Below are 13,787 nucleotides of genomic sequence, written 5' to 3' on the forward strand. Positions count from 1 at the left end.
GGTTTGTTAAAAAATATTTGCAGAAATATTGGACATAAGAAAGTGAAATCCTCTCTGCAGCAGTGGCTGCTAAAAATGATTTGGTATAATCTGCCATGTTTTTCTTTCCATATATATATGTTTTTAGCTTGTACTTTTGCAGCTTTGTGTTTCATCATATCTTAATGTGTTAGATATCTTTCCATATCTATCCACGGTTGTCACATTTTTATTGATTGCTGCCTGGTATTCCTCTAAAAATAGTTGTCTTTTTTGATAGGCATTTGGCCTAAATCTATAATTACCAACTGCTGAAGTGAACCTGGAGCCAATTGTTTAATTGTGTTTAAGCCATTAAGAAAATATCGGCATTTTATTCTAAGATTTTTTTTCTGATAATAGACATTAGACTGATTTAGAATATTTATTTTACTGTCTCCTCTGAAATACAATGGTTTTTAAATTTAGCTTTTAAAACTTTTGCTAAAAAAAATACCCAGAAAGCAAGAGCTATTTTATTTTTAATCATTTGTATCACTCTTTCATTTTTCTTTTTTAAAGATTTTATTCATTTATTCATACAGAGAGGGAGAGAGAGGCAGAGACAGGCAGAGGGAGAAGCAGGCTCCATGCAGGGAGCCCAACATGGGACTCGATCCCAGGTCTCCAGGATCACACCCTGGGCTGAAGGTGGCGCTAAACCGCTGAGCCACCTGGGCTGCCCCACTCTTTCATTTTTCTTTTTTTTTTTTCTTCATTTTTTTTTCTTTCATTTTTCTTAAAACCACTTCACTGTTGAGAGCTAGGTCTTTAGTTTACAGTAACATTTCTAAAACTCATTACGTTGTAAGCAGGAATAGATAAGTTGCAATTAAGGTTTTCATTAATTTTTAAGGTTTTTAGATGTTAGTTCACACCATGAATTGGGAATATGTATTCAGTTTTCACTGCCTTTTTTTTCCTCTGAAAGATAGAATTAAACACTGTTCAGTGAGACTGTATTTGTTAGCATAAACTGTTTTGGTTCGTTTTCAGGAAGAAAGAAAAGGAAAAAAATTTAAATAGTTATCTCATTTGCTTTATTCCTTAAAGAAAGTAAGTGCTTAGCTCCTATTTCCTTGGTTAAGAATATTTAAAGTTATACAAATACTACCACCACTACCTTTTACAAATTTGCTTTTGAATTGGAGTATTTGTTTTTCCTTAAATTCTCTGCTTCAATGTCCTTTGTGCCATTCCTTTCAACTAGAATGTCCATATCTTTCTCCATCTTGGACGGCCCAGCTCAGAAACCTTCCATGTGAGGTTCTCAATCCATCTTTTAGCTGAAACTAATCTGTTCTGAATGCCTGTGGCAGGCACTTTGTACCTTTTTTATGGGACTTACATTTTACTGCTATTTGGGCTCTATTTCAGTCTTTCTCTTTTAAATAATGTAGTATTTTGAAAAAAATTTCTATATTCAGAAGAATTGCAAGAATAGTAAGATACACTGCCATCTTGTCACGTTTGTTTGCTTTCTGTACATACACACACATATATAAGCTTTTATTTTTGCTGACCCATTTGAGAGCAAATTGCAGGCCTCACGAATCTTTTACCCTTAAATACTTCATGTACTCCTATGAACAAGGGCCTTTTTCTTTAAAAAAAAATATTTTATATGACTATGTTTAAAAACACCTAGTATGCAATTATAAGACAGGAAATTTAAAATTAATATAATGCCATTATCTATACAATGCTATTATCAGTCCATATTCAAAATCAGTACATTTTTAATCTTTGACCACCTATCCTATAATTCTTTATCCCTGAAGCAAACTTCCACTTTAGTTCTTACTATGGACTTTGGAAGACAGCTGACAAAATTTTATAATACAACTTTATGAACCATCACAATTTTTAATCCCTGCCTTTGAAATAATTGGCAGTCAGGTATTGATGATTGGTGCCTTTTTCTATTTCCTTTATCATTGAACTCAAGGTTCTTATCTTTCTTCTTGATGTTCTGTTTTCCTAGCAGATGTCTCTCTCTCTCTGAGACACTAGTCTGAACTCTACTTCACTCTTCTACAGTGTTGTCTCTTTCCAATTTTTAGGCGAAATGTTCTGAAATAAATAGAATATGCGAAATTTGAAATGATGTACAACACTTATGCAAAGCCCCTATAATTAAAAAGCTGATAGGTATACAAGGGAACTGTACATGAGATATCTGCAGGTGATTTTTGATGACCACTATGCTGTTACTTTACATTCACTATTACTTAATATCTTGTATTTTCTTATTTATATCTTAGGACAGTCTTATCTCATCATTTAAGTGATAGTTGCAAGTACTAGAACCGAAGGACATAGCCCTCCTTGAAATGTAACTGGAATATAAAGAAATGCTATGAAAGAAATGAAACAACTGCCATATTCCCAGCTGTTAATCTAGGAGAAAACTTGGCAAAGTTATCCATTTACTAAGAAAAAAAGTCTTTGTTAAAGCTTAGGTATGCCACAGTAGTAATAGATTTATATGCTGCAAGAAGGCGGCATCCCAATATGTCTTGAATTATGAGTTATGATTATATGACGTTTTCAGTAGCTAATTTAGGTAATTTTGATTGTTCTATGTATGTGTCAGGATCTGTTACTATCTTCAGTATTAGAACAATGATATCTCCTCTTGTGCTCATAAACCCTGCCCACCCCCTTTTTGGATTAGCAACAAGCTACAAGCTTATTGTAAAAATTGCTAACTTTATAGAAGTAAGTTTTCAATTATGTGAAAGTCACCTTCTCAAATAATGCTAACAGCTTCTGTTCTGCTCTTAATCTTTTTCTCTTTGGAATCTCATTCTCTACTCTCACTTAATATCTGTAACCTCTTTCTCTTTCTCAGACCTTTGTAACTTTCTTTCCTTTATCTTATAAATATATTCAAAGATTCTATTAAAAGAAAAACAGAAAAAAAGTTCTTCTTTGTAGGACCTGAGAGCTTGCTTACCTTTTTTTCCTAGCTAAGCTTCTTGAAAAAAGTAGTTTACCTTTTTTCTTTCTTTCCTTCTCATTCTTAATACACTGTAACCTGGCTTCTGACACTCCTTTTCCACGGTTAACTTCTCTCTTATTTTCAGTTATTTACCTTAAAAAAAAAAATCTGTGATTACAATAATTCCAGCATATCTTAAAATATACATATACAGAAAAGTGATTGAAAGTCATCTTTTTTAAACATTCTTTCTCTGAGGTAGTCTCTTTTAACCATTTGATACATATTCAGCTAAATCCTATATGTTAATGTATTATTTAGCTCATACATCTTGAAAAATGAGACATATATACATTTGGCTTTCTGAATCTGTGTACTTAGATATATTGCACTACATTGTATAATAGAGAGCAAATTGCTTAATTTAACTTCTTTTAGTTTCATCTGTAAAGAACAGCTCACCTAATATGGCACTTTTAGTACGAAATAGGATAATTTATGCAAAACTTAGATCAGGGTCTGACACACATATTAAGTGTTCGATAAATGATAGATTTTAAAAATAAATCTTTATATCAAAATGTTGCATACTCATTAGTAATTTATTAATGTAGCAAAGGATAAAGAACCTTTTTTTCCCCCCCAGTCTTCTCTTGTGTTATATTTTTGACACTACTTTTCATCCATTAAAGTTTTGTCATGAGGCTGTAGCAGTTGAATCACATCTGCAGACTTCACTTATAATTCTGGTTCTCTTGCTCTTTCCACCACATCTCCAGTTACTTCCTTCACTGAAGTCTTGCTCCCCTCAAAGTCATCCTTGAGGGTTGGAATCAGCTTCTTCCAAACTCCTCTGAATGTTCATATTTTGAACTCTTCCCATGAAGAATTTTTTTTCCATACCACAGAGGTTCTTAATGGCCTCTAGAATGGTGAATCTTTTCCAGAAAGTTTTCAATTTACTTTGCTCAGATCCATCAGAGGAGTCTATCTATGGCAGCTATAGCCTTACAAAATACATTTCTTAAGACTTGAAGGTTGAAATTACTCCTCAATTCATGGGCTGCAGAATAGCTGTGTTATTAGCAGGTATGAAAACATTAATCTCATTGTACATTTCCATCAGAACTCTTGGGTGATCAGGTGCATTGTCAATGAACAGTAATATTTTGAAAAGAATCTCTTTTTTTCTGAGCGATAGGTCTCAACAATGGACTTAAGATATACAGTAAATGATGTCGTAAAAAGATGCTGTTGGGCACCTAGGTGGCTCAGTTGGTTAAGTGCCTGCCTTCAGCTCAGGTCATGATCCCAGGGTCCCAGGGTCCTGGGATCGAGTCCCACATTGGGCTCCCTGCCCTGCAAGGAGTCTGCTTCTCCCTCTGCTTTTCTCCCCCGTCACCCTCCCACCTCCAAATAAATAAATGCTTTTTTAAAAAAAGATGCTGTCATCCAGGCTTTGTTATTCCATTTATAGAGCACAGGCAGAGTAGATTTAGCATAATTCTTAAGGGCCCTAGGATTTTCAGAATGGCAAATGAGTATTAGCTTCAATCTCAAGTCACCAGATGCATTTGCCCCTAACAAGAGAATTAGCCTGTCCTTCAAAACTTTCAAGTCAGGCATTGACTTCTCTAGCTATGAAAAGTCTTCAATGACATCTTTCTCCAGTAGAAGGCTGTTTCATTAATATTGAATATCTGTTGTTTAGTGTGGCCACCTTCATGAATTATCTTGGTTAGATTGCCTGGATAACTTGCTTCTGTGTATCCATACTTGCTGCTTCACCTTGCAGTTTTATGTTATGCAGACAGCTGCTTTCCTTAAACTTCATAAACCAACCTCTGCTAGCTTCCAACTTTTCTTCTGCAGCTTCTTCACCTGTCAGCCTTCACAGAATTGTAGAGAGTTAGTAGGGCTTTATTCTGGATTAGATTTTGGCTTACAGGAATGTTGTATCTAGTTTGCTCTTCTATTCAATAAATTTTTTTAAAGGTTTTATTTATTCATAGAGATGCAGAGAATGAGAGAGAGAGAGGCAGAGACACAGGCAGAGGGAGAAGCAGGCTCCATGCAGAGAGCCTGACGTGGGACTCAATCCAGGGTCTCCAGATCACGCCCTGGGCTGCAGGTGGCGCTAAACCACTGTGCCACCGGGGCTGCCCTTGCTCTTCTATTCAGACCGCTAAAACTTTCTCCATGTCAGCAGTAAGGCTCTTTTGCTCTCTTATCATTCATGCATTCATCGTAGTAGGATTTTTTAAAGATTTTATTTATTAGATAATGACAGAGATAGCGAGAGAGAGCACAAGCTGGGAGGAGAGGGAGAAGCCGACTCCCCAAGATCGTTACCTGACCCGAAGGCAGACGCTTAACCGACTGAGCCACCCAGGTACCCCTGGAGTAGTAGCACATTTAATTTCCGTTGAGAACTTTCCCCAGCATTCACAACTTGCTCTTTGGCACAGGAGGTCTAGCTTTTAGCTTGTCTTGGCTTTTTGGCCTGCCTTTGTCACTAAGCTTAATCATTTCTGACTTGATTTAAAGTGAGAGATGTGTGACTCTCCCTTTCACTTGAACACCTAGAGGCCATCATAGGGTTATTAGTTGGCTTAATTTCAATATTGTTGTGTCTCAGGAAATAGGGAGACCCAAGAAGAGGAGAAATGGGAGAATAGGTCCGTGGAGCAGTCAGAACACAACAACATTTGTTAGGTTTGTGTCTTATGAGCTTGTGGTGCCCCTAAACAATTAAAATAGTAACATCAAAGATCAGGGATCACACATCACCATAACAAGTAGAATTATAAAGTTTGAAATATTGCTAGAATTACCAGAATGTAACACAGGATTACAAAGTGAACAAATGCTGTTGGGAAAATGGTGTCAGTAGACTTGCTTGACTTGGGATTGCCACAAACCTTCAATTTGTAAAACAAACAAAAACCCACAGTATCTGTGAAGCATAATAAAATAAAGTGCAATAAAATGAGGTATGCTTATACTTTTCTGACTACTCTACCCAGCCCTGTATATTAGGAGTTTTTCCATTTTCCTTGGCCTTGTGAGAGCTCTTGGGATTGTTCTGCAGTTCATTCCCCACCTATCAAGATCTATGGAGCTCTCTCTGTACAGCTCTCTTCTCCCTGGTACTCTTACCTGTGAATTTGAGACACCTGGGCCTTCCTGAATTCTCATCTCTCTCCTTACCTTAGATTGCTTGGCTTTGTTTATTTCCCCCCATCTGCTGCCTGGAAACTTTTTTCAGGCAGTTATCTGAACCATTTATGGGGCTGACCTCATTTGTTTTTCTTTTCACAAGGATTTCTGTTTTGCACTGCCTTTGTTCAATATCTGAAAATAATTTTTTTCTTATATGTCTAGTTCTTTAGTTTTACGGCAGGAGAGTCGATCCTTTTTCTGTTCTGTCATGGTTGGAAACAATCGCCTGTATATAGAAAGCTGTTGGTATTCTAAAATACTGTATTATCTTATGTGCCTGAATATTAGGTGAGCTGTTTCCATCCCAAAAGGCTTATATTTGAGACTTCTAAAGTTGCTTGTATTATAGGGTAATTTCTAAATTATTTTGCACACAGTTTAAGAAGAACACATTGGCTTGAAATGCCCTTCATGCAAGTTTGGATATTTATAGAAGATGCAGGGAGTGTTGAATATAACAGATTAAATAATCATTTCAAGTATGACCTTAAAAATTGTCAAGTATTGGATATTATATACAAGCTTTTTTGAAAGATTAAAAAGTATATTGATGAGTAATAGTAAATGGTTATATTCTAGAGATTCTAATATAATTTCTACAGAGCAAATGTGGAAAATTGTCTATTATGTGAATAGGTACTGATAGTGGTTTAAGATAAAATGTCAGGTGGGATCCCTGGGTGGCGCAGCGGTTTGGCGCCTGCCTTTGGCCCAGGGCGCGATCCTGGAGACCCGGGATCGAATCCCACATCGGGCTCCCTGCATGGAGCCTGCTTCTCCCTCTGCCTATGTCTCTGCCTCTCTCTCTCTCTCTCTGTGTGACTATCATGAATAAATAAATCTTTAAAAAAAAAAAAAAAAAAGAGATAAAATGTCAGGTGACATTTTAATATCTGGATTCAAAAAGTGCAGCATCTAAACGACTTACATAAAAGTGAAATTGATGTTTGAGGTCAAAATGATTAGACGATTCAAAAAGTGTCCGTATTACAATGATGACCCTAACATTTAAGGTGAATATGAAGAGCTTGTAATTGTTTTCTGAATGTGAGTGGAAAAAAATATTTTAGCCATATTATTTTAATAATACGTGTTGTTAAATATATACATTTTTTTAAAATATATACATTAATAGTCAATTTAAAGTAGGTATTTGATTATTTCATCTATATTCTTTTTTTTTTTTTTTTAACTTTATTTATTCATGAGAGACCCAGAGAGAGAGAGAGGCAGAGACAGAGGCAGCGGGAGAAGCAGGCTCCACCCACGCAGGGAGCCCGATGGGGGACTAGATCCCGGACCCCGGGGTCATGCCTTGAGCCAGAGGCAGACGCTCAACCACTGAGCCACTCAGGTGTCCCTATTTCATCTATATTCTTACAGGCTTAAATTTGATTTGGCAAAACAATTTTAAATTGTTTTTAATGGGAAAATGGAGTATCTAATTTTCAGGGTCATTTCAGAACTCTTTAATTTTGTAATCACCAATAGTTTAGATTTTAGAAAGGCTGTTCATTAATTCAACAAATGTTATTGAGCCCCTGTTATATTCTGGTTACCAGGTGCTACGGATAAAGTGCTAAATACGTGAGACATTCTTGAGTCTTGCCCCATTGGAGCTTAGAATCCAGTGAATTGAAAAATTGAGACATAGGAATTTTATAAGTGGAAGGTCTCTTAGAAACCACTGAGTTTTATTCTGTTTTTATAAAAGGAGAAGTTGAGGTACACCTCCTGCCCCAAAAGAAAATGACTATTTAAAATTACACAGCCTGTTTCTGACTCTTAGTATTGTGATTTTCAACCTCCACTGTTAGAGGCCTGTCAGACTTAGGAATATGTTCTCTCTGGGCTAGACTATTTTAGATATAATAAAATTTGCACCTAAATATCGGAACACTAAGAGAAACCAGCTGAAGAGTTTCATACACCTCTTTATTTTGCCAATTACCTAAATTGTTTTCAGTATTTTTCCTAAAAATGATAAAGTTTAATTATTTGAGGAGTCATTAGCTTTGAGTGGGCTTTACTCTTTGATGTTCAGAGCAAAAGATTGTTGGGGTGTAAGGAGGGGAAGAAGAGGGTACTCTTTTTTTTGTGTTTATTTTTTTTATTGGAGTTAGAATTGCCAACATACAGCATAACACCCAGTGCTCATCCTGTGAAGTGCCCCCCTCAGTGCCCGTCACCTAGTCACCCCCACCCCCTGCCCACCTCCCTTTCCACTACTCCTTATTCATTTCCCAGAGTTAGGAGCCTCTCATGGTTTGTCACCCTCTCTGATATTTTCCACTCATTTTCTTTCCTTTCCCCTTTATTCCCTTTCACTATTTTTTATATTCCCTGAATGAATGAGACCATATAATGTTTGTCCTCCGATTGACTGACTTCACTCAGCAAAAGACCTACCAGTTCCATCCACATCAAAGCAAATGGGTATTCATCGTTTCTGATGGCTGAGTAATATTCCATGTATATATAGACCACATAGAAGAGGGTATTCTTAAACTCCAGCCAAGTGTATAATTTCCAGGCTTTCTATTCTGCTTAGGGAAAGGATTTGTTGGCCCATGGTGAAATTTACTTCTGCCCACTCCAAGCCCCTATAGCTACATTTATGTCTATAGATTTATAGCTGTAACTGGCATTTGGTGAGCACTTAACAAGGTTGGCAATGTTTTTAATGGCGTGCACATACTGTTTAATCCTTGTAATAGTACTGTTAGACTCTGTTTAAGGTAAATTTTCACTGGATGTGTCTTAAGTGTACCTTGTTGGGATTGAAACGAGAAGCTATCACCTGAAAGCCAATCAATAATAATAATGATGATGCTTATTATATGATAGATATAAGTGATATGTGTGTATTAACTCTCGTAACCCTTCCAGTGAAAGTTGCTGATGATGTAGCCTTTGGTATTTGAAACATTAGGCATAAGGGGCAAATGGTAACAGTTTAGTAATTTGAATTTGAGGTCCTTCATAATACCTATAGACCATGAGGAAACCTGGTGGACAGAAACTGTTGGTAGTTCTCTTCTTTACTGTATGTTTCTAAAGGAAAGTGGCAAGCTTATGACACTGAAAGCCAGCTGTACCCCTCTGCCTTGTCTCCTAGCAGCCTATCCAGCTCCGTTTCACAGTGATTTTGAGGACAGGACATTAATTCACAATTCATAAGTAGTTAGGTTACTGCTGGGTTAAAAACCAAGTCTTATTGAGGAGTTTGAAATGATGCAAAGTTATAATTATCTTTTTGTGGTGTTAGTTTTTTTATTTTTTTGTAAGGAATTAGGTGAAATGGATTTAGTAAGGCACTAAAGTTAAAATCTGGCTTCATTGGTAAAATGTTGGGGTTTCTTTTTAGTAAAGAGAGAAGAGGTAAGTTTTAGAGATAATATTTTAAATTATTGCATTTTGTTCTCCTTTCTCCCCTTCTGAAAAATACCACATGGAATATTCCATTCATTACTGTCTGAGAAAGTCATTACTTTGCAAGCTGCAGTTGCTGAAATGGTTTAGTGGAAGAAATGTTTGCTTGCATTTGGGTTTTTTTAGTGATTTTTTTTTTTTTTTTTTTTTTTTGTGGTGGTAGTTTTTTGAATATTCAAACTGTAGCAAGCAAGAAGCAGATTTAAATTTATATCGGGGGAAACCTCTTTGTGGAACATTTCATCAGATGACTCCTTGTCAACCTTATATCTTGGAAAGAGGGATTAATGAAATAGCATCTGAAGAAGCAGTGAACTCTTGTGGAATAAACTCTGACATCTTCCACGGTGTTTTATGGGATAATTTCAAGTTCTTCAGATATAGATTACATAAAGAAGATTGTAGGGCACGTGACACATTCTGGTTTCTTGTATTTCAGAGAGTAGAAAAATTGATACCTCTAAGAATGGATCCTGGAGAGATCTGATCACAGTTAGAACTTTTTATCTATGGTTTTATCTCACAACTTAATTTTTAATTTTTTATTCATATGGAGCTTAAAATAATTTGCAGTAAACTGCTTTATGTATAAAATATTGTAATGGTAAAGTAATGGATTGCCTGTGCATTGTAACCACAAAGGTAAGATACAGTATGCTTTCTCCATTTCCTTATTGTGACAGAATGAGAGGCCTTTTTGTTCATTACAGATTTTGAAAATAAAGTGTAACATTGTTATATATTTGAAAATAATTGAATCTGTGTGATGCTTAGTTTATATTCTTTCGGGAAGTAATATTCTGAAATTTGTTTCAGATAGCTAAAAATAGTGTATTGAATGGATTTTTTTCCCCTCAGATCTATAGGAAGCATTTTTTCCCCAACAGCAAAGGTTTAGAAGGCCTTGATTATATTTAAGTCTTGTAAATATATTCTGAAAGCTCTCCCCCTCTATTTTTTTTTCTGCCCCAACATGTCATATTGGTTTAAAGTATAACTCTTTTTGAGAACATTTCCTAGACTCTTCCATCAATTGTAAAAATGTTAATTTTTTCCCAAGAATTAGAAAATAGTCAAGTTCTGATTGTGTTGCCTTTAGAAAGATGTTGATTTGGATTTAAAATGATTAAACTTGTACAACTACTCCTTAAGGAACTACTTGTTTTTAAGTCTGTTTTACTCATTGTCCTCAAAGTGCAGCATACTTTACTTAATCTCTGAGTTTGGTTTCTTTTGGAGCACCAGTTTGTGAACATTGTGTGATTGTGTAAGATTCAGAATGCTTACATTTTCAATTTATACATTGGTTTTTATGGAATAATTTACTTTGTTGATTCTTATTTCTGTACACTTAAGATGACAGTGATTGTTAGAATTGTTGAGATTATAAAATAATGTTCAGTAATAAGAGTAAGTAAATTTGTAAATTCTGAAAATTTACAGGATATGCTGTTCCTGTATAGTGAATTATTGCTTACAAAAGGAAAAGTGAGAAAATTTTTGGAAATCAGTTTTGTTTGCTTGTTGCTCACAGTTATAGTCCAAACAGTAGGAGTTTTAATCAGATACAAACATGTCAGTTACCTGGTCCCATCCTGTTTATAAGGGAATGTGTACCTCTAAGTAAAATTCTTAAATATTTAAAGGGCAATAAGTCTGGAAAACAAGGTATTGGTTTTTGTTTTCTCCACAAGTTCCTTTCATGGTTTTCTGTGGTTAGTTCTTCCTGTGATTCACCTTTTATCACCTCACTCATTTTGGTTTGTATTTCTGATTTAATAGCCAGGTTATTTGAAACGCTTTCTCTCTTTTCTCAGCCTTTTCTTCTTAACAAAAAGTTTGTATTTAATTCTTTATAAACAAAAGAGACTACTATTAAAAAAAAAGTTGTATGGAATCAATATCATAAAGTTTTTATAAATTTTTATTATGTAACCGTTAAAGTAAAAATAGAAAAAGGTGTAGGTGTGTAGGTTGGAAATTAGGAAGCCTAAAGCATTATTTGTAGTTACTTTTGAAGGAGCTAAATTAAAATAATTTCTTCTATTATTAGAAATAAAACCTTTGAACATTTAACTAATGACTACAGCAGGAAGAGGAAAATTCTTAATTTTCTTTTCAACTAAATTGCTACATGTTTTCTCTCAAGTCTTTTTTCTGATCTTGAGAGAGCTTTATGGTTTTATATGTGTTTTTAACGTCTGACACTATAGTTGATGTAATTCTATCATGTTAATACTGAAACACCTTTCCAAGTGAGATTTTTTTTCCATCATCCGCCTCCCCTCTCTCCCACTTGTGTAGGCACGGTGAGCTAGGTAGGCAAGTTGCATCACTGCTACCATGGATACCCTTAAGAACAGGCATGTGGGTTGAGCTAAAGCAGTGATGATTAGTTTTCTGGGTTTTTTCTTCCCGTAACTGTATGTTCTTCACAATGAAGACTTTTATTTTAAAACGTTTGCAAACGACTAGGTTGTGAGATGTGATGACTAAATCATCACTGCTACTGAACTGCCAAACCTTGGCCTCTATTTACAGTAGTATTAATGTCGTTTACTAATTTAAGATGATCATAAATAGCTCTACATTCTTTTTCTGATTAATATGTTTTAAACACAGATATTTGTTTTACCTCTTAGTGAAAATGAAAATATACTTCCCCTTTGCATTTTTAAAAATATTGTTCTGAATTTAGATATTTTGCAGGGGAAAAGATCCTAGTGAGCATTTCTATCAGCAGTATTTATGATTATTGTTAGTATACATGTATAGATTTTTATGTAGTTTAATCAGCTTGGATACAATATTTTGTATTTCACATAATGTCTTTTTAAAAGATTCTTATTTCTGTTTGTAAATTGTGTTCTTAGTAGCTTCTTTGTGATATGTATCAGGTGGAGTGGAATTAATATTGTCAGGGAGCCATGCGATTTTATCAGACTCCTTATCACTGTAGGAAATTAATTTGGAACATACAAGGTCCAACAAGAGTGATTTGGTAGTATTGTAATATATGTTGTTTTCTTTTGTTAGCAGTAAAGCATTATGTAAAAACTATAGCTAAGGGCATTAATATTCTTCAGTGTAGAGGTTTCCCAGCTGTCCATTCACTTCTGAGAGAAGGGAGTTGCATAACTTTAGTACCAGAATTTCTTGCAGTAGAATCATGTCTTTTTCCATCTTTTGTTATACTGCTTCTTTATCAAGTATAAAAAGGATGTTCTTTATCTCTATTCCTTTTAGGCTCATTTAGCAGAAGTTTAGGTGGCTGGAGAAAGACCTGAAAAGAAAATAAATTATTCCTGGATGTTCTTAATTAAGCTTAGAAAGGAGAAAAGAAACTTTCTATTTCAGGAGACTCTCTTATACTCAGTATCTGTTGTTATTTTATTATTTAACTTATTTTTCAAAACTTGGAGTCCATATTAACTGCCATTAGGGTGATATTTGAAGTTGATATATGCAGTCTTCACAGTCTCTTCCGGGTAAGGATTACCAATACATGTGTTTTAGGAGTTGGAGATCAGGTTTTCATTATTTTTGTTATCAGGTCTCCCCCCTTCCCCCAATTCTTTTGGGGAAAGGTCTTCTTGCATAATAATTTCTTCTTGAGATCTTCATGCCTAATGATTTTCTCTGTTTACAAGTACTTACCCCCAAATCTTATTGTTCAGATTCCAGCTTACATATGACTTCTCAAGGAAGCCTTTCTTAATGCCTAAGATTAAATAAGGTTCCTCTACTTCTATAAGTATACTTTACTATTTCTTTATAACACACACTGTATCGTGTATTTATGTGAGTCTTTATTTATTTATGTTTCTCTCACTGTATGATAAGCTTTAAAAGTAAGACTTTTTTCCCTCCAAGGTATCTTGGATGCCCAAGTGTCTGAATATCTATTTACAGTGGATACTCAGTAAATAATTATTGAATGGATGAAGCTTTGGCACAGATATACCAAATTTGTGGATTAAAAAAAGAATATTTTACCTTATAATGGATTTTAAGTCCCATTTTGAATATGGTTACATGTTGACATCCTGGAAAATTGTCACTGAAATTTATCTATTTATAATGGATTCCAAAGGATCCAAAAACTGGCCTATCCTTCCCAGTGTTTTCCACCTTTTTGTTAGTTTATTGTAACATATCATCCTGTTTTGAC

General features: G+C 35.0%; 1 protein-coding gene across 22 annotated transcripts in view; it reads left to right on the forward strand.

Moving 5' to 3' along the window:
- Nucleotides 1-13,787, forward strand: part of DLG1 (discs large MAGUK scaffold protein 1) — a 236,920-nt gene that overhangs the window by 28,616 nt on the left and 194,517 nt on the right. The window contains exon 1 of one of the 22 annotated variants that reach the window (XM_077883989.1): nucleotides 9,748-10,258. The exons of the other annotated variants lie outside the window; for them this stretch is intronic. Within the exon in view, the coding sequence (XP_077740115.1) occupies nucleotides 10,229-10,258 (30 nt within the window). The 5' untranslated portion in view covers nucleotides 9,748-10,228. Of the gene's footprint in view, nucleotides 1-9,747; nucleotides 10,259-13,787 lie in introns of those variants that run through there. 22 annotated transcript variants of the gene reach the window in all.

The sequence above is a fragment of the Canis aureus genome, chromosome 35 (assembly GCF_053574225.1).
Source record: "Canis aureus isolate CA01 chromosome 35, VMU_Caureus_v.1.0, whole genome shotgun sequence".
In the NCBI taxonomy this organism is placed as follows: Eukaryota; Metazoa; Chordata; class Mammalia; order Carnivora; family Canidae; genus Canis; species Canis aureus.